The sequence below is a fragment of the Rhea americana genome, unplaced genomic scaffold (assembly GCF_003343005.1).
Source record: "Rhea americana isolate MKP2758 unplaced genomic scaffold, rheAme1 scaffold_106, whole genome shotgun sequence".
In the NCBI taxonomy this organism is placed as follows: Eukaryota; Metazoa; Chordata; class Aves; order Rheiformes; family Rheidae; genus Rhea; species Rhea americana.
Genome location: NW_028185106.1, coordinates 2,923,181 through 2,949,847, shown reverse-complemented (window position 1 = coordinate 2,949,847; position 26,667 = coordinate 2,923,181). Strand labels below are relative to the sequence as shown.

Below are 26,667 nucleotides of genomic sequence, written 5' to 3'. Positions count from 1 at the left end.
ATTACATATGTAAGTTCAGTGCTGACAAAGTCAAGTTAACTCACCACTTGCCCATCTCTCCCTGGAACACCAGGCACTCCAACAGAACCCTGGTGGGAAACAGACATCTGTATTTAGCAAATTAAACAGATCATGAAATATTTCATCTCTTAATATAGCACTTAAAAATGATGTTGAATGCCTACATATCCTAAAGGGCAATAAATTTTTCTAAAAATATTTTTTATTCAATCTAAGATCTCCCACATTTTATACTAATTAGACATGTTCTAATATCATGCATTTAATGACTGTCCCACTCTTTGTCCTATTTCAGAGGGAAACTTCAAGTTGGTGTCACGTCCTAATGTTGCAGATGCTTTATGAGAAATTTAAGAATTAAAATGCCCATCCATTTAATGCTCTCGATAAATTTTGAAGACTGATCCTACACAGTCTTACATAGCACCTGACCAATAACATCAATGCTTCAGAATGATGCTTCAAGCACACTAACTAGTAGCACCAATCTATCTTAAAGCTCTCCAGGGAAAATCTGCAACAATTCAGTCTTGACAGTGCAAATTAAAGATAACCTTCTAAATTGCATCAGTATTAGTGCAATCAAAATTGAAAACCAACAGAAACGAGACACAAGGAGCAGACATAAAGAAGGAAAGCAAAGTATTAGAACTGAACTGTAACACTGGAGGGGTCTTTTTAAAAAGCTCTTGTACAACTTTAAGTTTCTGTATGATGGACAGGATATTTTGTAGTAAATTGTGCAACTGTCAATATGGATATTCAGTGAAAACCTGACGCATGAAGAAAGCAGGAAGACTGTAGGGGCTTACACAGCATTCTCTCTCTCTCTCTTTTTTTTTAATATAATAATGGTCTTGTGTACAAGGAAGTTGAAAGAATTATTTTTTCATTTCTAAACACATAAACAGGTCACAAAAGTGTGATAGCCGTTTGAAAGGCTGACACACTAAAAAGAGGTTAGGGGACTGGGAAAGGCACAGGCTTTGCCAATAGTGAAATGTGCAGATGCCCATCGCTGTTCATACAAATGAGCACCCTGTGAAACTCTGCAAGCTCTGCTTTCTTTGAGACCTGAGAATCAGTACATGGCATTCTCCCTTCTATTCATATCAGTTTGAAGTTTCACTACAAATGGATTAGGAAAGGACACCAAAACCAGAATGGAATGCATCCAAAATGGATGTATGTGTTCATCAATGAATAGAGTTAAGAGAATAATGGAGGGAATAATCCTTTTAAAAAAACATCCCTCCTCCCCTAAACGCCCAAATTTGAACTCCTTAGAGGCTCCATCCCACAAGAGAGCTGCAAATCAGTAGGAAACTGGTTGAATTCCATGCAGTAACACTGGAACCCCTGCAAGAAACAGTATGTTGGCATCTCAGTCTGTCCCCATGTCCCGTAACACTCCCCTTATTCCCAAAGCTTCCATTTTGACCTTGCTGTTGCCTCTATTTGCCAGATGCATGGCCATGACTGCTAGCCAGTGCAAAGGTGCTTTAGTGAATATTTTCACATATCTGTATCTTTTTCCCAGAAAAGCTCAGGAGGGTGTTAAGCCATCAGAATGAATAAGCCATCATTTTTATAAAGTTCCTGCTGTCAACAACAGTCTTGAACAGCTATTGATTTTTCTTATGCTTTCTTATGTTAGAAAGCATAAATAATGCTGATTCTACCATGTCTTTAAGAAAGTAAAATTTAATCAGATTTTCAAAAATACATCAGCACATGGATTTTGTTGACGCTATACATGTAAAATACCCCACTGGGATCTCAGGGAATAATTTTATAATGGCAGTATTTAATGTCACATTCTTGCATTGCTAATCATGAAGGGCAGTTTTCTCCTTCAGCCTGCAAACTGTGTCCTGCTCATAGTTGACAAAAATCCCACTGATTTATACGCTTGGAGATTACGTTTTTACATATCAGCAAGTTTTTTTCTTTTGCTTGAAAAGTTTTATTTTAGGAGATGCAAGCAAACCACCACTTTAAACATATTAACTCAGAGAAAAACAGAGGGAATGTCTTTCCCATATATGTTAAAACTACTTATTATTTTCCTTTTGTTTCTTTATACAAATTAAGCCCATTTTATTAGATATTTTCCATAACACTTTTTATCTTTTGAAATACCTTTGAAAATGATCTGCCTTGGTGGTATGTGGTGAGATGCTGGAAAAGTGTCACTTACTAGCTGTTATTGCCAATATATTTAGGATTGTTTTAATGGCATAATTCTATAAATCCTAAATTCACTCCATCAAATTGAGGCAGTCAGTTTTAATAAATGTAAATAATGCTGAAAGCAGTTACAGGAAGTCAGTTCTCAGGTTACTGGAGAAACAGGGAGACACCGGCAGACCACCTGAACACAGCCAACTGAATATCATTTATCAGCAACGCCTACGTCCTTTGTTTCTGCTGGTCTTTTTTTTGGTCATATGGCACTGATCTACTCGAGTAAGGACAGGCATTTAATCAGAAATTCTATCTCCCCACCTTTCACAGTGTTTTAACTTTGGTTTCATGGTTGTACCAGTGCATGAATAAGAAAATTATAGTGACCTTTTCACCTGAAAGTTAAGAAACAGATTGAAAACAGTCTTCTCTGCATTGCTAGAACTTCCTGTAATAGGGGAATTAGAAATCTTATGTCTCACATTATATGGTTGCACTTTGCAAAAACAAAATTTAGAGCCTAAACTAACTGATTCAATGTGGTGTACAGTAGCTAATGCCATTCACCTTTTCTGCTTGTAATTTAGCACCAGGAAGAACAATCATTTTCACAGTATTGTTTATACTATACCTTTTGTCCTGCAGGTCCCTGAGGTCCCTGCAAAGGGAAAACAATTCAATTAACATAATAACTGTAGCCAATTTAAAGTTAAATGACCAATTAAAAATGTCCTGTTGTGTAAGCACTCTGATACTGGACTGAAACCAGCTGATGTTTTATGCATGAAGAAAAAGTAAAACTTTCTGCTGCACAATGGACTTTTTCTCTTTTCTACTGGAACAAATTTAACTACTAACTGGAAGACTCAAACTTCCCCCCTCCTTCTAATCTCTTCTCTTCCATCTCATCTCTTTCTTCCAATACTGACAAATCTGTAAGCATTAAGATGACCAAGGTTTTTCTATTTCTGATATCAGCTAAAAGCCAGTTGTGCATCTGTAGTAACACACCCGCTTGGCAGTACAAAAGCAAGGTCTATACAACCAAGTATTTTTAAGCCTGAAAGGAGCACATGCCTCAAAATCTCCTCACCTAGTTCATTAAAGGTATCAGGATACATCACTATGTTTTACCCAACATACAATCTGTGCCATCATTTGCAAGTAACAGTAAATACTTCAGAAATTGTTAAGAATGCTCTTGAGAAGTAAAAAAGCACCACCTTTTCTCCATGAAGTTAAGACTGCAAGAAGAGATATCTCAGTTCAGGAAGGCTGCTTAATGTCATAGAGGAGTCAAAGTCCCATTGATTTTAACAAAATCCATTTCTCATCTGGAGTCTCCAAAGCACCCAAGTGGTTTGTGGCCACAGTGCAGAAGAGAGGCAGTAAGAAAATAGCCCAGCTGACCATGTTTCTGACATTACATGTCTGTTTTGGTAAAAGTCAGACCATCTTCACCTCAGTGCTTATGAATTCTTTTCAAGCACTCAGCTCTGGGTATCATCAATTCAGTGAGTAGAAAGATCATCTGCTCTTTTAGGTTGGAGAAAAAGCCTTCCAGCGACGAACTTCAAGAACTGCTCCTTAAATCAGGTCTCATTTTCAGTAAGCATCTGAATTCTAACCATAAGATTGGCTACTGGCTGAGGCAGCCAGCAATACTGAATATGGTAATGAAGAACAGCCTATTTCTTGAGCATTGCTTGTGTCCCTGAGAAAACCGAACAAAGTAAGAGGCTGTTGGTAGGTGTGGGTGGTCTGCTGGTTAAGGAAACATGGATCTAACAACATACTGTAAAAACAATAGTTCTCCCTTTCCTCCAGAGACTAAATGGAAGATAGCAAGTAAGTTTCTTCCAGTGCCAGAGATCACACCACCTGATGAGCCAGGAATCCTCCCCTTCCTCTCTGAGAAAGATGCACATTTTTTATCACCAAAATTTATTTATCACCAAAACAGGCTATAAGTGCACAAGTCCTGGGCATGATTTATATGTTGACTTCTGGGACATTATTCAGTTGCATTTTGGGGTGTTTCAGGTCTTTTAGGTCAGAGTCTCTCCATCAATGCTCAGTCCTGAATACAGAACAACTTAAGACTACCTTCATATTTCATATCTGTTCCTTTCACATTCAAGGAATAGATAATGCCTCTTCAGAATCTAACAGTTTAAGTTGCTAATCAAAACCTTTTAAAGACATTCTGCTATATCAAAGCACCATTTGRGAGACCTCAAAGCACTATCTGAAGAGAAAATTATTGTTCACATAGTAATTATATCCCCACAAATAAACTATGAAATATGCCTTTCTCTTGATCAGTCTTGTTGCTCGTGCTTGTAGCTGTCAGCTTCTGGGATGGATATAATTTAAGACATTACAGATGTCTCCAGGATAGATCTTTCTCTAGAATTTCCCTCTCACTGCTGCCATTATTCCAGCTTTTCCAGAGTTCTTTTTTTCCTTCAAGTTATTCAATAAGAAAGTATTTACACAACAGTACAACCTTACACTTACTATGTCCTCAAAAGGGGTCAGTCCGAAAAAGGAAGCAGTACGTGTTTACTMGCAAATATTTTATACAATCAGTTTTCCATTTCTGGTACCTAAGCTCTGCTCAGGCTGGAAATGTCTCAGGCCCACTGAGCCCATTATGTCACATGATGACAAAAACCAGTCTTCAGCAAGGTGRTTACCCTCAGCACTATGCTCAGAAAAGCTAACTCAAACTAAAAGCTTACATAAACTGACACATTTAATAATTTACACATGATAACAAGTGCTTCTTTATCCTATGAACTCTCAGATCGTAAAACTTSGCTAAACAAGGACAATCTTCCTTTAAAGGGCTGCCCCTTAGAACTGGGGAAGTAGGTCAAAGCTATGAGGCAGCTCATCCCCTGACTGATCCTATTCCCCCCAGCACTCTCCTCTCAAGCCTGTCAGTAGCCTCCTAAACAGAAAACCTGAAAGTCAGTTGCTAAAAAAAAAATTACTTTCAAATAGTAAAGTTGTAGAACACTCTGAAATTGCTGTAAAGTGCTTATTTTCTAAGAGTTATCTGCATTTTCTGAACAATGCACAGAATAATACTAGATAGATAGAAATAAGCAAGTAAATATAATTTGGGAGGTGGGGGGGAGTGCATTTCCAGTGGCTTCTAGTAAAATTTCTACAGGAAATAGGAAGTTCAGTATGACTATGTGAGTTTTTTTCCTAATTATTACACTGAATCGGGGAGAGGTCTGTTGTCCACTTGATGAACAAACAGTAAGGCCAGCAAGTAAAATCTCTGTGTAGGTCTTGAGATAGGGGTAAAAAGCGAGAAATATGTAAAGGTGAACTTCTTTGTTGGTCAATTTTGTTTTTTTTATCAACTACTGGTAGCCCCAGTATAACCTCCCAAAGGGATGCTTCGCAAATGCACATTCAACTAAATGTAACATTTGAATAGCTTTGCATTGGAATTGAGCCAAAGCTTTCAGACAGCTTCTGTATTTCTTCCCACCTCATTTTCCTCAAACCMTGAAGCCTCTACCCCACACGAGACAGGGACCTCCAAAAATGCAGCAGAATCTTGCCTTTTGGAGGCTCAGTCTATACTACAGGTAAGATATTGTCACTCAACTATTGCCTCTGTCATCACTTGGGATATGAAGGAGATAAAATAAAAGCCTACATGATAAGACAGAGAGAAGCATAAAACTCAAAATCTCCTTCACTGAATGAAGTTACTGCTTAACATCTTCAAAAATCAGGTTACTTTCTTTAAATTGTAAATATTCACAGAAAAACGTCAATTGAGAGGGCTGAAAATTTTGATTGTGAGAATTGTCCAGAATAATTAAAAAATATAAAAACAAAAGATATTTCTCACTATTTCAGATATCATGAACACTTCTGAAAGGACCTCTTCCATCATGTGCAACTGAGTGAACTTGTAAAACAGATGTGGCAAGGTATTGCAGGGAATTAGGTTCTCATTCAGTTCACTCCTCAATAGGAGACCGGAGGAGGAAGATGTGTTACTCACAAGATATTCAGCTGCTAACTATGTGTCCCTGGAGATGAAGAATTGACAGTTACTTAAGCACCTGGAAAACTGGGTATCCTAGAAAGCAAATGTTTAYAAAAGTGTCTTCTACATATCTGCATTTTTAAAAGGTAGGAGATTTCTGCTACAAATGCCATTCTTCAGTGACTGTTTTCTAAAAGCAAGAGACCTCTAAAGCTTKTATTATATCAAATCTGAGCATGACAGAAATGATCAAATGAAGTTACAGCTGGATACATTTGAGTGCCTTGGTTAATAACTACGTGAAAAAAAAAAAGAAGAAAGAAAAGGCTGATTCAAATATAGTCAAAACATATGTACTGAATTCAGGATTCTTCCTAGACTCCCATCTAATGTCACAATTGTATTTTCCCTTTTAACCATACTCTATTATCTGTATTCTAGCAAGATGCAAAATAGGAAATAATTCTGCTCTATAAAGGTTAAAGTTGCTGTTCAAAAGAATAGTAATTTCAGGGTGTGATATTTTAGCAATAGCCATTCAAGGTGTTTTTGTAACCAAATTCAAGTGCCTCAATTGCTTAACATTATTTAAAGAAATATAGGCAATTGAAGTTTGAAGCATCTTCTCTTTGCAAAATTGGGACAGCAGTAATGATTTGTTTCACAAGGTATCAGATTTCATGCTGAATGTAAACACCAAATGGAGGTATATTAAGAAAACACAATAGAAAAGTGACTGTTCTGTACACTGAAAAAGTTTTAAAGTAAAATATTTAAAGTAAAATATTTCACAACAGTGCAATACACTACCATACAAAAATTCTCTTATACTAAAGTTTAGTCAAAAAAATCTGTTTTTTTAAACTTGCATATTGTCTAAATAAAGTGAAAGTTCTTTGTAACCAGAAGGACTTTAGGAGGCACTGTCTCCATATGTCTATGGGACAAAAGTTCCAAACTGTGCTTGAGAATGCATATTTCCCCTTTGGTGCCTACAGGAATCATGAAGCATCTCCGTATTTCTGCAAAACTTCTAATTACCAGCCTAAAGGCATAAAAAACTTAGGAAAGAAACCTAAACTAGCAGATGCACATGAAGAGGAAAGTGCAGGTTTCACACAAAGTATTCTCTTTCATTTCTTTAGAGCCAGTATTCTGCCCATTTATCCCATTTTCTGTGTGCAATGGGTACACAAAGTAAATGTGTTGCTGCATGTTTGAGAAGTGCTTCGTAAAGATTGTAATTTCTAGACTACTAGTATTGAAACGTGCAATGCTTTAATATTGATGAATCACCTAGATAAAAGAAAGACCAGCTAAGAAAAAAAGATTCATTATAATGGGAAACCTCATATAACTTCTGATTAAGCCATTGCCCACATTGATGAAAAGAGTAGCAATAACTATTAATTAGTGCTTAGACAGAGCCTGTCATCATCATTTTCCTAATCATTGCTCTGACATCTCAGACAACAGCTACCGAAGTACAGAGGTTACAAAATCCCAAAGACTATTTTTTTCTAAGACTAGCACTTACAAGTTCAGGCCTATTGTATTTGTACTGGGAAAAATAATAATTACTGTGAGAGGTACTGACTGCGATTTTACATTTCAGTGCTAGTTCTTTGCAAATTTTTGCAGCTAAACAGATTTAAAACATCCATCTCCTTCCAAAACTTAGTATGAACATGCTACCAGAGTGAAATAGAAAGCTGCAGCAGAGCTCTGCCTATTGAAAACAAAATCTCTATTAACAATTTCCCRTAGGAGCTATGAGGACTCACACATCTAGCCTTGGCCATTGACCTGAAAGGGTGATTTCAAGCCAGCAGCAATTCCCAGTCAGTTCTGCCTGCTCTTGGTTAGTTCATTTTGTTCATTTTTTACGTCAGGTGAAAAATGAGTATTAACTCATTTTAAAGATGTGACGCTTTGCAYATTTAACTGCAATGCTACTCTCTTCTGCTGTCTCTCACAGATACAGCAATATCGTTGGGAAGAAGGTGCTCCTTATTTTGAATATCTAGGAAAAACAGTAACATCAGGTCTAGTTTTCTTGAACAGATGCCCAATAGGACAGAATAAACACAATACTGCTACTCTGGCAAACAGTACATCTTAAGTAGAGGGTTTTTGTGTTTGAGTCAATCATTATAGTATAGATTTCTTTTGTACAGAGACACTTCTATCTCAATGYTGTGGTTGTTCTGCTCATTCAAAACAGCTGTAATATTACTTACATGACTTTCAAGCCAATTTCTGGGGGAAAAATTAGTACGCTTTTTTTTTTCCTGTGACAATAAGTGGTTGACCCATACACTGAATATGTTTATATTGAGTTTTTTTCCAAGGAGCTAAAATCACTGCAAATTTTCAATATTCCAGATTTTTATTACTATGCACTAGTTTAGAACAGTTCTTAGCATAAAAACCTTCCAGTATGGAAATCAGAAACAAGAACATCCCAAGCACAGTGTGTCTGTATTGCAGTTTAACAGTCTGAAAACTTCAACCTATCATTATCAGCCTTTGAGTTTTCCTGTCACTGACCAAAATTTAAATACTCACTAAGAGTTTGCAACTAAGAGTCTTAGCTCTTGAGTTCGGAACAATCACAAACTCATTTATGATCTATGCTAAAATGGATCATAAACAACCAGAAGACTTCTTACACGGCATTTAAAAGTCCTTACTGTCAGAAAGACCAGGTAAACAACACGGGCAGATAGATGAATTACGAGAAGTGGCCCATAGCTTTAACTGAAAAGGGTGAAAAGCCAAGGGAACTACAGGCCTTCCTTCTTGCACAGCAGACATTTTGTTAGTTCCACATAACATCTCAAATTTTACTGCCTCTTTGATGTCACTCCAGCACTCAACCTCCCTCTGAATTCTCTTACTTCTTTCTGCAAGGAGGAACGAGAGTATCTTCAAGAACTTAAGGCAGGGGAAAAATTCAGATTTCTTTTACCTTTTGTAGAGAGTGGTTGTTCAGGACTTTAGTGTGTCCTAGATATGAATTGCAACTAAAGAGTCTTTCTTATATTCCCTTCCAACTTTAAGGATACTTACTCTCATTCCTCTCCGACTTAAACATGAGCTTCCATCATACCAAAAATGAATTGAACACACTCACCCTATATTTAGCTCTAAAGGAAGTAAGTCCATCCTGACACATGAACAACAAATAGAGCTGAAAAACCTTGGAAACTGTTCTCCACAGCATCACAACCATATGAATAGGGGAGCAATAAAAGCAGACTAGCACTTTGACAATCTGGAAAGATTTTCAGTGGAGAATGAAGAGACCTCTGTAAGCAATATCTGGCTTTCCCAACTCTCTCCCTCCTCAACCCTACCCCAATCCCCACATACTTAAGTTGTAAACGGGGGAAAAAAACAAACCATTCCCTGTCTTCAAAGCACATCCTCTTGTGCACTCCAGAGAGGCTGAGCTCTCTCATGCTAAAGCAGGAGAACTCATGCAAGAGGCCTCAGACATTGTTACTCTCTTTATCTGGTCCAAGCAAACCTCCCCTGCCTGAGATGGAGAGAGGCACTGCATTATTACTGTCCTCACTCATAACATCACCTGAAACATGGTTTTCTTTATTGACATATAACTTAATTGAAAATGGGGGAGGATGTGGTAGCAGATTCTCAGTTGCAGGAAACTGCCATGTCTTCACTAGAGTGACTGAATTTCCTGTTTCACTGACATGAGAATGTGAACACTTCCTAGAACTCCAAATGCATTAAAATGTTTTAAACTTTTTGTGAATCAAGGCACTTATTGTGTGAGTAGGTCACAAGTTACTCAACATAGTGTAATAGGCTTGTGGTGAATTCTGAGACACAAGCTGGAAAACACGCTGTTATCTCATTATCTACCATCTTTCACTCTTCAAGAGCTTTTTCCCTCTACTTGAAAGAAGAGAAAATAGAAAACAAAGTAATTTTAAGCTGTGCAGTTGCTAGTCCATGGATTAAAGCTTAATTTATCAGCTTTAATAATATTTTATACAATTACCTAAAAATACCAAGGCATCTTATCAAACACAGTTGCCAAAACTTTCTTGAAAGAGAACAGTTTCTAATCCCATTATTGCAACCTAGAGCTCAGGCCTGCAAGCTCCTCATTTGAACAGCATCACTGATTTAAATGAAATGGACAGTATGATTCTCCAGGATATAAACTGCCTTCGACTTTCACCAACTTCAGCAAGCACATCTAAATTGTAGGGATTGTTTCATGGCACCTGGTGCTCCCCTTGGCTGTATTCTGCTTCCATCCTGGAAGAAGAACCAGAGCACATGCCACAGTGCTTGGCTTCTTACTGGAAAGGGCCTTGTACATGTGAGCAAGTAGGAAAGCGCTGCAACAGGAAGAGTGTGCATTTCTGAGTAGCATCTCAATTTTCAATATGGAAATGCAGAAATATTTGTAGTGCAGAAATACACAATGGAAGATGTCAAAAGAAGCTAGACAGCACATGAATAACTGTAGCACCTTCCACAGTGATGATAGTTTGAAAATCTGTACTGGCATAATAGGTATGTCAAGAGCAGCAAGAAGAATAAAAAGAAATTAATTGCTTCTCTGATATTCTGATGCTCTTGATCTACACATAACACTTTTGAAATCAGAATAGCTTTTAGACGTGGTATTCAGGAGTAGGAATTCAAGTAGTTTAGAAACTTTTTCTAATTCAGCTTAGTGATTTGCTTTTCAAAACACCATTTCTCCCTATTTAAACACACTGTCATGGGTGATGTACAGGAACAGATCAATAACAGTTTTTTGTACTTATACACAGCTGGTTACTTCAGAATGACAGGAATCTTCTGAGTGTGGAGACTAAAAAGTGATGGACAGTGTTTTGCTTCTAAAAAAACTCAGCAATTTTGTGACCCTGAAGATCTAGTCTTGAAGAAAAGGAAGTCACTGTTGTAGAATCTGAGTGAATTTGATCCAGAGGTCAAACAGGAGAAAATATGTAAAACAAAGCAAATAAACAAAGAAACCCATCCGACACAGCTGTTATGCACATTATTAACAACAGGCAATCAAAAATGAAGAGGAGGACAAAACTATAAAGAACTCGGTACACTTGCTAAAACTCTCAGTGGTATCCTTGGGAGGCTCTGGGTTTTGTTCTGTTAAATCATTATCTTGAAATGAAAAACTACAGGATTTTAACTGCTTGATCACAGCAGGGTATTTCAGCATCTAAGAATCTTAGAATCTTCATCTTCTGTGAAAAATATGTGCCCACTGCAATCCAAAATGTTTTGAAATTTGCAGTGGTAATATACCATTATACCTGTGTAAAACTTCATGAATTCAAACATATAGCAACCATATCTGATCTGATTGCTGAGCTCTTAATCTTCCTAATCAGAAGCATTCAGGAATCAAAACCACAAGCCATGGGCTACAATTCTGTCATCTTTCATAAAAAATAAGAATCACCATGAGTATTTAGGGAGATCTTAAGGGGAAAAAAATTACTGCATGCTTCACTGGCCCAGAATATGTGACAGTCAGAAACTTCTGATGCCTTACCCTGTGGCTGGAGTTAGTTTAAAAGCAGTGGAGCTTCAGTTTGTTTCCAAATGAATAGAATTAATCAGTTCTTGATGCATCCACTCCCATATCTGAATATTAGTAAAAAACACTTTCATTTGGCTGTTATAGTCTCCCACACATGGGTGGAGAAAAAAGAAGATATCAAGAAGAATATTCTCAGAGTTTCAGTATGCAGTGCTGCGTATTCACTGTTCTGGCAGGAAAGGGGCCAGAATTGTTGCCAGAGAAGTAACTGGGATTTTCCCCTTTAAATAAGTAGATGTTTAATGCTCAGTGCTCCCAAGGTGGAAACAACTCAACTTTGTAGGCAGTGGGGCACCTCCAGGAGGGGGCTTTATCCATRGGGGACAACTAAGTTAGCTGTTTTACTGTGCACTTATCTATTTTTATTTCCCTCTACATCGCCAAGCTGAAGGAAGAATCTAGCCTTATACGTCAGGCAACTGTATGTAAGAGGAGGAAATTTGTCTTCCTCATGTTTTCTTCATAGATAAGGTTTCAAAATAGTCTGTGGCAAGATTAGGGAATAAATAGTCAAAGTTTTTTGTAGTTCCACATTTTTAAAAAATATATGTATTCTGTTACCACTTCTTAGCAAACTGGAAAAGAAAAGGAAAGGAGTACTTACTGTCAATCCTTGTTCACCTGTTTTTCCTGGCTCCCCCTTTAATAAATAAATAARTAAATCAGTCTCAGTAGTATTTCCTGCATTCAGTTCTCTACCTAATAATATCAAAGTGTCTTAAAATTAATTTCTTAAACAAATATGGCAGTTGACTGCACGTCAAATATTCATATACTTTTTTTTTTTCCTTTTTAAAGTAATAGGCCAAATCACAGACATTTTAAAGGGCAAAGTACTGCTTCATAATCTTTTAATGGGGTAGTTCTCCAAGCAACAATTAAGTACTGATGTCCTGACTTCCAGTACCCTGATTCCAATTATAATATTCCATTCCAGTCAKTGGTGCTAAAGGACACAGAGAAAGGTTATATTCATATATGTCCAGAATTGCAGTGTTTACGTATTCCAAAATGACTTACTACCCCGTGTCATCACCTCAGTCAGCAAGCATAACTTACTGTTGCAAATTATCACGTTGCATAAATCCATGAATATTGTGATTTTGAATCCATGCAATAATTACTATTTTCAGCAGTTAAATATCTGGACTGGCTTTCAAAATGGTAACCCACAATTTTTCCCATGCATTTTCTTTCCATAGGCACGGCTCTACATTAAGTCAGAAACTATCTTGTCCTCCTTTTTCCCACATATACACATATAACTGTCTACAGAACCAGTAAAATGAATCAGTTGTATAATATGGGCTAAAAATATCCAGGCAAAAACAGAGTTCTGATCACTTCAATAATATGGTTTACAGACCACTGCCTTGTAAACTCAATAGTTCATAGGGCAGCCCTTATGCTCCTGTATCAACACAGCTGCAGGATCTTTAGCAGCTTTGTCACAAAAGAAAATCTACTGTCAAAAAATTGATGAGTGCTGTGCTAATGCTATTCTTTTTAACAACTGAAAAGAATCAGAATCGCTTCTCTGGGTAAGTGTGCAATGCATTCAGAAGCAGAAATGTACCACCTGCAAACATACTGAGATATCCAGGAGAGAGAAACCACATAAGCACAGGCTTCAGAAAGTTAATTACCCAAGCTTACTGGACTTTTCAGCTTCCTCCGAAGCCTTGTTAGCTTGTGTATACAGCAATCTCMTAGCCTGAAATCAGCATCAGGATAGCTTCATAAATGCTGGGACACCATCTCTGCAGTGAAAGGATTTCAAGAGCTCACATCCTATTCTATTGTTCTATTACAAGGAAAGAATTTTTCTTCTCCTTCTTGTTTTGGAGGTACTAAAGTTTCAAAGTCCTTGTGCTGGTGCCTGGTGATAGGAAGGATATGGCAGGAGAGGCACCAGTGCTGCATATTACTCTATGTGAACGCAGAATGTACAAGTCCCAACATTTTCTTCTGCTGATATCCAAAGAAAGACTTAGCAGAAGCCAGTACAACTGTTCCTTACACCAATACACTTCCTCAGTGCTCTTGCTGCTGGCAATAGGCTCAATAGCATTTCCTTAATACTTCCACCTCTTCAGCTCTCAAGATTTCCTGCCCCAGAAACTGACTCATCCTCATTACTAGATGCTTTAAGTATCACTTTTAGCATGTGAGGTAGTAACGGTGCAGATGGAGATATTATGAGCACACAGACTGCTTGCTTAGCCCTGCTACATTGAAGACGAGCARTAATGAAGACTGCAGGCTAGAGCATTACCCTCTGCCTTGCTAGTTTGATTCCTGACCTCAGGATAAACAGCAAGTGTATGGGCATGGGTAAGGAGGGGGCCATAATATTTTACAGCTCTGATGGTTGTCAAATCTTTGCTCAACAAGAACAGGCTGGAAGAGAAGGGCTGGTAATAGTGAGGACTTTCTCCTCCAGCTGTGGGATGCTGGAACATCCATGCTTGTAACACTTCACAGCTACTGTTTGTTGAACATTTAGGACAACAGGGACTGTTCTTCAGCTGAAAGGTCTACACGTCTTTTGAAAATACAAAGCTGTCACTACCTTTGGGCCATGTATTGCCTTTACAGCTGTCCTGCCTGACTAAATATCAATCACACAACCATTGAGGAACAAGGCTGTTGAGGATCAGCAATGTTAACCTGAGGATACAGGACACTGAGAAGGACTAGGATGGTAACAATAATTAGCAACTTTTCTGATTTTTATCTGAGTGCTGGTTTGTATCTGATTCTAGCAGTACTGTAAACTGATTTTTCATAATACTGTATGGCTTAAGATAGCCACAATTAAAAAAAAACTATAAAAAGAAACTCTCTCTTGCCATCTAAAGTCAGAATCACTACAGAACTATTATAAAATGGAATGACCTCATTGCTTAAAATGCATTACTTTCCTGTTATGAGAAACACTAATGTTCTCTTTGCTGAGAGGCAAAATACCCCAAGCAACCCATAGTCACGTTGTAATCAGCAGTACTTTCTATGACAACCAATTCTCATAGCCTCGTGTATGTGAACTATAAAAATATTGTCACTGGATCAGAAATTGGTTGCAGTTTCAGCCTCACCATCATATATCTAACCACACACAACACTGCTGAATGCAGTCGAATTGCACCATATTATACAAACACAAGGGACAATCAGGTGAGGTCCAAAACATGAATGTGCTGCAGGACTAACTGAAAATGAGTAGATAGCCAAAGTAAAGCACAGCATCACAAATGACAGCAATAGATTTTTGCTGCCATTTCATAACCTTATTCTAGAACTTTTCAGTGCAATTTTGTTCAGAAGCCTAAGTACTACAGCCCCTAATTGCAAAGCCTTGCTGGATTTTCCCAGGAAGTTTTAGCAGTGCCTTACTATTACATTACTATTATATTACATTATACTTGTACAGTTAACACATTTTCGATTAGGCAACCTGAATATGGTCAGAATAGGAGCTTAGTATTTTCTTTCTTAGTTTTACCTAAAAAAGGCCCTGCAGGGAAGTTTTATGCCTTCCTGTCCTGGCCTCACCTAACAAACTATGATTTTTCTTCAAAAAATTGTTTCTATTTCTAGTGCTATTCTTCACCTTGCCAGTTGCCTATGTGTACTCTTGATCTTTTCTTATAAAGTGTGTGTGCAGGCACACGAACATGTGACACTTCACCTGCCTTATCACCTGTTTTCCACATAAATAAGATATGGAGATTCATGATGAAAAGAGAGATACTCCTTTAAAAAAAAAAAAAAAAAAAAAAAAAAAGGAAAAAAAGAAAATTGAGGAGTTCACAAAATGAAAATGAAATCAAACATTTTTTTGGGGAAAAATGTCATGTGTTTATGTATCTGTTTAAAAAGTTTTTCATCATCATCACTTTGGTCACAAAGTGCCAAAAGGCTGTGGGTCTCATCCTGTGCCTAAAACAAACAATATGCAATACTGTAGATTCTGCTGGTAGCTCTAATGAAATATGAGGGGCGAGCCAAAGAAAACAATACTGTTCTACTTGGGTATTTCGTTTCTACATGTATACTTGAGTATTTTATCATACTTYGGGCAGCCAGTGTTTAACAATTTATTACTTTCATTTCAGGATTTTTGAGGCTAAATCATTAGGAAGCTAGAAGTCAAGCCAGTCCATGCAACAACCTTTGCTCAGTTAGTTTTTTCTCAATGCTGGAGTAGAAACATTTGCTACTTGCAGAACAGGGCAGGCCCTCTTCACACAGCTATTAAAACATGAACGAGCAACTGAGAAACCCTAGAATCTGTGGGAAAACCTGTCAGGGAAGGCAAGAAACCTAGGTGTTACTCTTGGCCCTTCTGTGAACTGTTTCCGTATCTGTGTATGTGTGTGTGTGTGCATGCATATCTCTCTCTCCCTTCAGGTATGCCACGTAGTCTGTCTGTGGCTCATCTTCCATATTTTATATTCACAAATCTTACCTCACAAAACATCTTGSAGTAAGCTGGCAAGCATGAGAAGAATTTGGACATCATAACAGCAACAGACTAACTCACCGGTATGCCAGGCATCCCTCGAGGACCGTCTTTGCCAGTATCTCCCGGGGGACCTCTGGGTCCTGGAGGCCCCGGAGGCCCAGGAGGTCCAGCTTGTCCTTGGTCCCCCTAAACCAACAAAAAACCACAATCAGAAGTTTGCCTCAGAGGCATCAGCCACACAAGATGACACTGCTTTACCTAGGAAGAGTACAAAGACAGGTTGGAAGCAGCTGCCATGAGCTGGTCACTGTTTTTTTCACTTCTTATGGCAGGGACGGCACATTGCCTGAAGACCAGCATGCTGTACCTGTCCAGTGCAATCAGCTGCAGAGCAGAAGGTTCAGATTCTGAACTTCTTGTCCTACAGCAGGACTTAATTTGGAGTAGCCTAGCAATCTTTTACTCATTCAGTTTTCCAGAGCAAGTAATTGTTTTCAAGAAGAAGGTAAAATGTTTAAGATTGGCATAATAATAACAAAGTTTAGTTATAAAAAAGTAATAAAGATCTCTATGAGAATTGTGAAGTTTATGTAGCAATCTTCCAAAGTGCATCAGTGGTGCAAGGAAAGATTTCAAAAATGAGGATGGAAAACAATTGCTTTTCCAAAAAAGTCATTCAACACATTTAAACTGCTCTGGGAAGTCATTTGATAGTGATAATTAGTCAACTCCCTTAATGACCTAGACCTATTAATTTGTAAAATCCAATTTGCAAGAAAGCTGCCAAAACATATTATCTTCCCCTTTTGAAAAAAAAAATCACAAAAAATACAGTGCTCAACTTAATTAATTTCCAGCAGAACATTTCTGCAAACCACTGAAAAAAGCTGGCTGTGTCTTAAATATGGACCATTTAGCAAAGCTGACCGTAGTCTTTTAAGGGATAAATTTCACTAACAATTGCTTCATTCCAAAACATTTTCAAAYGAATAACCTGCTATAAGAAGGCATCTGGAAAAAAAGGTACAGCAAAGAGTAAACTGAACGTAAAGAAGAACCAGACTCCAGCGAGATTAAGCACTACCTTAATGAGGCGGCGTTTAATGAGCTGCTGATCAGCAGAGAGAAACCCATGATTGATTTTAGGAAACACCATCTGATCAGGCAGGTGAGGTCAAAGGTTGAAGATCAGAGATGAGAGAGTTGAAGAATAGACATCAGAAGGCCCGAGAAAGAAATAAAGATATATTCATTAGATTTATAATAACTAAACTAATATAAACTGGTGCTTCTATCTCACAGAAACTGTGCCTTTTCTACTGAAGAAATTAGCCTCTAATTATACAGGACAATATTTTACTGCTGATGGATTAATCACATACAATGAGTTAATTGTGTAACTTTCATCTCCACAAACTGCCTGTGGAGAAGAAAATTCAAATTTTTCATCATTTGGGCTCTAAAAATCAGATTTTATTGTATGTTGCTCTTTCAGCAAAGCTTCTAAAGACAAAGCACCAGCTCAACTTTCAGTCAGATTTTCCAACCAGCATATTGTGCCATGAAGAACGGTGTCATTTTAGTAAGGTTCGAAGCCCCAGCTTAACCAGATTGCTTCAGTCCTTCCTGCTTAGTTTGCAAATGCACTTTGAAAAATCTGCACATACAGATTAAAACTCTGARGCATAAYAAACAGATAACTGACTGTACATACACCCAGTATACAAGTCACAGACATTTTCYACACTCCTGTATGCCTCTGTAAAGSATAACTACAGTAGAACYTCATCTAAAAATAAAATATTGATCAAAAGCACATGGAATGTGGGTGCTGCTGGGGGTAACACTGTACACAGTTACAGATTTGATTTCATGCTCTGCATTAGGAGGACTTACACCCATGCAAAGTCAATGATTGTTGACTTAGGCCCACCGTAAGGATTCACTGGTACCCAATCGTAATACCAGCTTTTCATGTGCACTTTTATGCTGATACAGAGAGACCTGACTGAACAGGTACGTGTCAGCCACAAACCTTGACGGTGAGGATCTGATTACTGTGCAGAGCAGCAACTGTGGGGAAGCCTGGCAGACCCTAGGGACACAGCATTACATGGTACCAAAACAGCACAACACAAACATCACAGAGACAATTTACTAAAAGACAAACAGAACAAACACTATTGTTTAGTATGTCTCACGTTTCCTACWGACAGGTAACAGCTTCTCTGTCATATGGGAAACAGGATTAGGTTTGCACTAYACCGCAAATGAAGGTTATGATTTTACACCAAGAAAATGAAGAGATTTCAGAAGGCAAGTCGCACAGAGGTGACTTTCCTTAATATTAAAAGGAAGTGTTACGATCATTTGACAGGTGTTAGGCTATCAGGCAGCTAATGAGTGAGCCATTTTCAATTAAAATCACTTAGAGCTGTGTAGAAAGCTTTGATTCTGGTTTGCTGCAGAACTTGACAGCAGTGACAGCAGATTTTAAAGCACTTTGTATAATTACCATCCTGCTCCTCATGTTCTGTTTAACATATGACATTCAGCACATAAACTGGTAATACACACACAACTATAAACACTGAACAACAGTCTATACTAAATCTGGGATATTCTAGAATGGCCAAGTTAAACATGTTCAATATATACATAGCAGTGTCTTCATAACCAGGGAAAAATTTTTGTACTGTACTGATACAAGCAAAGGAGAATTTTTTAATTGTGGGCTACTGTGAGAGGTGAATTTTGCTCTCAGTTCTACGCTCCTCTCATGTTGTCTTGGAGGGYGGGAATTAGATCTTTTAATAAAGCAGAAACCTTCTGAGGGTGAGCAGTATACTCAAAGAAACCCCCAAACTCTGCATAGCGCTGTCTGAAGCAGAGGTTCTTAAAGGCTCATTCATGGAAAGCCAGGCAATGGCTGAGATATCAAGCTGAGGAATACAGAATAAGATGTATTTTTATAGCCTAGTACCTCTAAGTTCCCTACATGCATGCAGGCTCCCACACAACCTCTGTGAGGAGGAGCTGGTGSCACAGCTGCTGCTGGGAGTCCTGGAACATACAGCTGCAGGGGTGCAATTCGGCAACTCCAAAAGGGTAGGCTGTGCAGGCTGTGGCTGCCTATCATGATGATTTCCAAGGAGTCCTGCATCAATGCCAAGCCAGGTGGCACAGGGCACTACAGCAGACAAGCCCTCTGTGAGCCTCAGCTGGCCAGAGAGCTGTGCCATGTAGATGCCTGGCAGAAGGTGCCAACAGGCAATAGCTGCAGCAGGTTCTACTAGCATACCAAGTATCTGCTTTATTTGTATCCCCATTCAACATCAAAGATCCTCTTGATCATAAAGATTATGCTGATCTTTACAAAAAAAAAGGCATAGCAATTTTTTGATGCACACATGTCCTTCACTGATGCATCTGAGATGCATTCAGCAGCTTTATTCCTGATGTGCCCCAGTGAGACAAGAGGAAGTTGAGACCTGTAGATGTATTCCATTAAGTTAGTGGAAGTTTTATCAGCCTTCCCACTTCTTTCTGATGAAGTGGGGTGTGACTACATACACTTCTCAGTGACCTGAAATTTCCTCTTTAGAACCAAATGAAACAAAAGGAAAACAAAACCAAAAAAGGCTAAAACTCCAAACATTTAAAGAACAWCCACTAGCACACATTCCTAAGACTAGAATGATATATCATTTAGAAAACAGAGGTACCAAATTTGCATTTATCTTATTATGGAATAGAAGTTAAAGACGTTATTAGAGGGTAATGTGCCAGAATCTTTACATCTGTGACTCATTAGTCCTGCCGAGCACATGGTCCATTTCTCCTCTCGATAAAACTACAATACTCAGATACTGAAAAYAAACAAATTCAAGAAGTCTATGAAAGACTTAAACCTGAGTAGCAAACAATAAATCTTTTATCTCTTTTATTAAAAAATTGATAACATAAAATCTTTTAACCACCTCATTTTTACTCATCAGCCTTCAGGACTACAATATGGTGATTTTCTTACTTACCTCTGAATAAAAGTATTTGAWTTTTTTTAAAGGAAATTCAAGACACATTAGGTTTTATTTATTTAATACTGAATATGAAGAGGACCTAAAAATTAGTTAGGAAAGGAGTTTAATCTGCAAATACACTCTTTTGCTAGGAAAGATGAAAAAAATTAGAAAAAATGGAAGAATTCTGAAAGTTTTGTGCAGYTCCACATAAGAACATTCACATGGAGCACTTCCTATTCCATCTCCAGCATTCCCAGAGCCTCCCAACACCATACAGACAAGTTCAAGAGTAGTTACCAGCACTGTAGGTTTCTATCTATATATACAATWCCTGAGAAAAGTGGACAGCTTTTTTTTTCACAGTAGCTTAGAACCTTCTTTCAACTTGCTCCCAGTTAAGACAAAGCCTTCTTTTCTTTGCACAAATGCAGGCATAATTTCAGACCTAACGGTCAGAGAAATTTAATGCTAATTTGGCTTAAATCATCTCTTCATATGTAACATGTATTTGGAGAGGGCCAGAAAGATGGAAATATTAAATGGAATCCAGCAAAGATATTATAATGGGTGCATACTTTTGCATGTGTAGGAGGCTTTAGAAGGCATTGCATCTTCTGGCATCCATGAGAGATAATGTTGGCACACAATGAGTTTCTAAAAGGGCATAAAAAGATCTATCCTTCCAAAAAAACTGGTTCTCTTCCTTTCCTGACACTCTACTATAAATATACCCTCCAATATTCCCTAGATCTGTTTTGTTTTCTCTGTCTAAAGCTGTTCTCAATAATGGATTGAAAGTTACTCAATTTTCTCTTTATTTGGTCTGATTCTTGAACTGCACAGAGGAAGGGCTCTTGTTCTATACCCCGGGAAGCCCTCACAGAATACAAAACACTAGAATGATCAACAGCAACCACTGGACCACCAAATTCTACTGCCAATAACTCATCCTCACCCTGCCATGCCAGCTGGTTACATTTTCTAAATTAACAYGCTTGTTGCACCATTTTCAGTAATGTCTGCCCAAATGTCCAAGCAAAGCATGACGTTTGGTGGAGGCTAACAGGCATGGAACTACATATCGGTGCCCTGCTTACCCACTGGAAAACATGAAAAGCCTGCTCATTCCTATACAATGGCCACCAAGAAAATTGAAGGATAACAGAACATCATATCATTCTCTCCATTTGATTTTCTACTAAGCTGTAGTAACTCTCATAATACATTCATCACATTCTCCAACACAATAATTTCCAGTAGCRGGCCTAAATTTTTCAGAGTGCATCTGTCTACATGAGGTCAATGTTATAAGAACATAATAACCTTATTTTATGGTAAGTAAACAACGCTAAGCATCAGCATTACTGGTTTTACACTATGCTGCACATACTCCATTTTGACTATTGCATTTCCTTTCTGCAGTAAATGTCACAGCCCTCCTTAGGATTTTCCTTCTGACCTGCCAATAAATCCATGTTGCACAAGCTTACATGTTCCTGTGAAGACATGGTAAATGAGAAAGGAATTACCACCTGCTGTTCACTTGCACTTCCTAAGGTTACAGCCAGCTGCTGCTATTTCACATCAAATCACACAGGCTGCAGGCCAGAGCGATCATGACAATCTTTATGGCTGATTTTCCTCCTCCTAGCACCACCTCAAGTTCTAATTAATCCCTCAAACCAAGCGCCAGTCCTGCAGCTAATTATTGTACCTGCCCTGGGGAATACAGTGTTCGTATCACCCGGTACAGTGCCATGGCCTCTCAGTGGGAGCTCTTTTATATAATCCCTTTTATCATAACTGCTGCTTTCTCCATCAGCAAATCTGTTAATAAAACACTGCACTGCAAAAAGACAAGGATCCAGAAATTTCTTTTCACTTAGGCAGTCATTCAGCAAAGAGTTTTAATTTGAATGCATTATGTAACAGTTCAGACTTTGTATTAAAATAATAAAAACGTAATGCTTAAGAACTAGCATAAGCTGTCTCTGGCTAGAAAGGGATCGTTACAGAAGTGTTATTTTCTATAATCACCTCTTTATTTTCACAGTGAACTCCACCTGACACCGCACTGCTTTCAAAATGAACAAAGTCAGAAAARGCCAGCACTTACCTAGTTCAGTTCTAGTATTTGATGAATTTTCAGTGAGGCAGATATCTTTTCCACATATAACTCAGTTATGACTTCTGATGAGTGATCACGATCTGACCTATAGAAAATACCCTTCCTGAGGGCACGCCTATCTCCCCAAAACTGTAGGTAGGAATCAGTTTACTTCAAAATGGATTGGTCCTCACAAAAATCAATTTGGTCTTCACAGCAAAAATCTTGTGTCCTGGCTTATTGTKTTTCTCTTCATTTTACACCCACTGCAGTTATTTGAAGCATATATAAACCATTTGTATGAAATATTTTTAATGGATTGGTTTTGATCAAATTGGTCTAATTTAAGAGGTCAGCACTGGAACACTTTTACAGGACAGCTGCATTTGGACATAAGATGTCTACATAGTATTTTCTTGGTCATGGGACAAGGCTGTAGAAAAAGGAGAACAGGATGTACTGAGACTTCCTTCCTCACCATTCCTTTGGCATTACTAAAAAAGAGGAAGATGCAAACTCTCTGGTGGTGAGTGAAGACACGCACTGCCTAGTTCTTAAGATGGGAATGATAACATCCTAATCTTGGGAGCAGGTATGTGGCACTCTCCCTTGAGTGTCACAGCTGTTCTGCATTCCCCAGTGGTACCTCATGAGCCTAACATAAAAGGCATAGTTTGGCCCTAGAGAGTCATCCAAAGCCAAAGAACACTCCTGTGATTTCTGAATGAAGGCACAGCTCAAGCCCATGTGTCCCAATGTTTTAGACATAAAGTTGGCAGCCAGTACAATTTGAGTTCTTTCCTAACCTCTTCTAATTACAAATACTAACCTTGCTCCACTTTGTTACCCTAGTTTCAACTTAATGGAAACCAGTGGAGCCACAGCAGCCTAAAACTGGCCAAGCAGAACAGATAATAAGAGCCATGAATGGAGCAGGTAAACACCCCTGTTGGCTTTTGACAGACACGGAAACAAAGTCTYCAAAGTTAAATTAACCGCTCACAAGTGAATTGGCATTAGAACAGAAGTCAGGCAGTTTTCCCAACGAGGCTGCTTCTGTGAAAGCTGCGTTAACAGAAGGAATCATGCAAGCTTTTTCAGTCTTCTTACTGTGGCACAATAATAGCACAGTTTATAACTAAAAGAGTGGTTAGATAYGGTTTATAACCAAAACTATAGTTTGCCTTATGTACAGGACAATAAAAACAGGAGAACAAACTACATGGATAGCTGTACCAGCAGAGTGTGAATTTAAAGCAGCACTGTATCTTTTCAATCAGTGAATTATGTTTGAAGCAAAGCATAGTAAACTAGAAAATTTATAAATATAAGAATATCACTTAGGGAATATCATCACTGTATCTTTTTGATAGTATGTTCATATAAACAAAAACAAAGATTACCAAATTTCAGAAAAGAAAAAGCTGGAGACAATACTAATTTATGCTAAGGAAATTGCGYAGTCCCTCTATTAAGACAGATAAAATTCCTAAGCAGTATTTATAAAAGAAACAGAGAGAGAGATTCAGCTGGATTCTTGATATCATGAAAAGCAAGACATCAGATCAGTTTACATACTAATTCCCATTTTTTGAAACAAACCTGTTCCTCTCTAAAAAAATAAAATAAAATAAAATAAAGCACCAACCTTAAAATAAAAAAAATGCATAAGATTACTTTAAAAGAAGGTGAAGAGGTAATGATCATGATTTGTTCAGCATTCAGTAAACCATATTTTCCGATTTTCCAGAAAATAAATTGATTTATGAATGAATTACTGATGCTAATGAAGCATCTATTTATGTATTCCTTCAAAACCTATTAACTAAGGTTAATATACACACATTGAAAAGAAGTTTCTTTTCTTTTTCTTTTTTTTTTCCAAATATTAGGTCAAAATGTAATCCTTAAATACCTTTAGTTTCCTTTTAACATGGGATAGTTTATAAAAGTTTTCTCCAAGTTGTGTYCATAATGTAACAAATGAAACAGTACTTTAGTTTATCTATATATAATCCTATACATAGATTATATAATTATATAATCTACATATAATCAACAATAATTATATAATATATAAAAATATATATAATTAATAATCTAAGTATTCACACACATACTTGTATTTATTTATTTCAGTAAGCACATTGCTGCCAGGCCCATTTCTGTCAGAACTGGACACATTTTAAATAGTTCTCCAGTACAGAAGAGTACAACCTATAACAATTTTATTGCGAAACAGCCATTTCTCTCTCCTGGGCAGCAAATAAGCACCAATGTATTAAAAGTAAACAAGGAAAATGAGAGAGTTAAATAAAAAAAGAACATTATATTACTATCTAAGCCTAACTGGTTTAACAGTGTATAAAGAATCAGTTTAATCTTCAACAAAAAAAAATAGCTTCTGAATACCTTTCTTTTCTAGAACTTAATCTCTTCTGCTGAAGACATTTTATCAGTTTTGTGTAGATCCAAGCTGTTAAAAATTTTACTTAAACATACAAAGAAGAGAAAGTAATTTCATGAAACTACTGAAGTATGGCTTCTGAATGGCTTAATATTTTATGTAGACCAAAACTAATTTAAAGCCAGGTGCTGGCTGATGATTTCTAGACCTGAAAAAGAAAAATTTCTCATCTATCAGAACGAAAAAAAGGTTGTTTATTATGTCATCTACAGAAGGAATAGCAGACTGATTAAGATGCTCAGTGCTATCTGCTCTGTTCCCAAACATTCACCTCTGAAGGTCTACTTCTATTAATTAGGGTACAATTTACGCTTGTGCAATAAATCCTTTGAAGTCCTTTCTTTAAGAAAACTTCGAAGGCTTTTTTAACCTGGAATAGAGCTCAGCAACTGAAACTATGCAGTGGACTGACTTCAGCACTTATCTAATAGCCCACAAGCTAAAAGCCATCATTTTTAATTTTATCATGGTTCAGTACTTTATTGCAAATGTCCATGGACATGGCATGAAACCACTGTTCTCTGCAAAAAGTATACAAAAGACTTACTAACATTAGTGTCTCTTACGCTGGTATTGAGGAAATCTACTTCTGTATTTGACCTAAATGTTTAGTCTACTAGAATATTAGGGTAACAAGAGAAGTCTGACATAAAAATACATAAAGTGAACAAAAAAAGCATTTCTTCAAATAAGATAAGGATTTTTGAACATAACCACCAATACCTTATCTGTCATCTAATGAGATCAAAGGGCACGTTAACTTGCTGCTCAAACTCACACTCAAAGCATGAACTTCTACATTACACAGACTACTGGATGTTGCATCATGCTTTGGCTCAAGTTTTCTTACAAGCAGTATGGACATAACGAGATTAAGCAACACAGCAGTTCAGTTAAGGAGACTGGTCAACAGATCACTTCTGAATATCTAAGGAAACCTCTCAGATTCTTAAAAAAGAAAAAAAAAGAAAAAATCACACAGAGCTCTCAAAATCTCACGACTCAAGGTGAAAACTTGAAGTGGTATACGTGAGGAGAGAAAGCAACAATTTTTTTATTTCAGATATGTTTTTCTTTTCATTCAGCAGGATTTTAAAAGCTTTAGGGTCCCATCTTGACCTGACAAGTCTCTACATTTTATTTTGGTTTCTTTTACTAATGAAAATGCCTGGAGGAAATAAAATAGCTTTCGTAAAGACTAAAGGTTCCTTTTGAAATTTCAAAGTCATAAAAATGGCACGGCACACTAAGATCTCTGTTACAGTAAGTCTGAGTTTCAAAACAATATGTAGAGTGTCATAAAACAAACAAACAAAAAAAAAAGACAGCAGGCTCCTTATCTCTGAAAGATGAATTAGTTTGAAAATGTCCATGACTTTTAGGTATTATACCCAACCCATCTGCAAGCTTGTCAAATCAAAACATGGGTCATTACAAGGCCACTTTCAGGTACAGTATTTCTGTAAAACAGTACAGTATAGTGGCACCTCCAAAATCATCTGTTTTACATAGGTAATAGTGGAAAATTACATGCAAAGGTAACCAACCAAGGATTAAATGGGTTTAGTTTCATTTGGTGCATAACTGGCTTACACATATAATTTCCATTAATTATATGTTAAATCCTCTGGCACAGCAAGTTGAGTAGATTCACCCTCTAGACAATAATCAAAAGAGATAATTACTGTACCATGAAAAATAGAATGGTCAGAGGCATTGTAGTACTTACTACTTGTGAAATACACAAAAGAGGAAAAAAA

General features: G+C 37.4%; 1 protein-coding gene across 1 annotated transcript in view; it reads right to left on the bottom strand.

Moving 5' to 3' along the window:
- The window catches only part of COL25A1 (collagen type XXV alpha 1 chain), a 308,714-nt gene that overhangs the window by 73,119 nt on the left and 208,928 nt on the right, over positions 1-26,667 (bottom strand). Inside the window, exons 10-14 of the mRNA XM_085309395.1 lie at positions 17,396-17,467; positions 16,390-16,497; positions 12,448-12,483; positions 2,840-2,866; positions 45-89 (exon numbers count right to left, since the gene is read on the bottom strand). Coding sequence (XP_085165521.1) covers positions 45-89; positions 2,840-2,866; positions 12,448-12,483; positions 16,390-16,497; positions 17,396-17,467 — 288 coding nt within the window. The remainder of the gene's footprint in view (positions 1-44; positions 90-2,839; positions 2,867-12,447; positions 12,484-16,389; positions 16,498-17,395; positions 17,468-26,667) is intronic.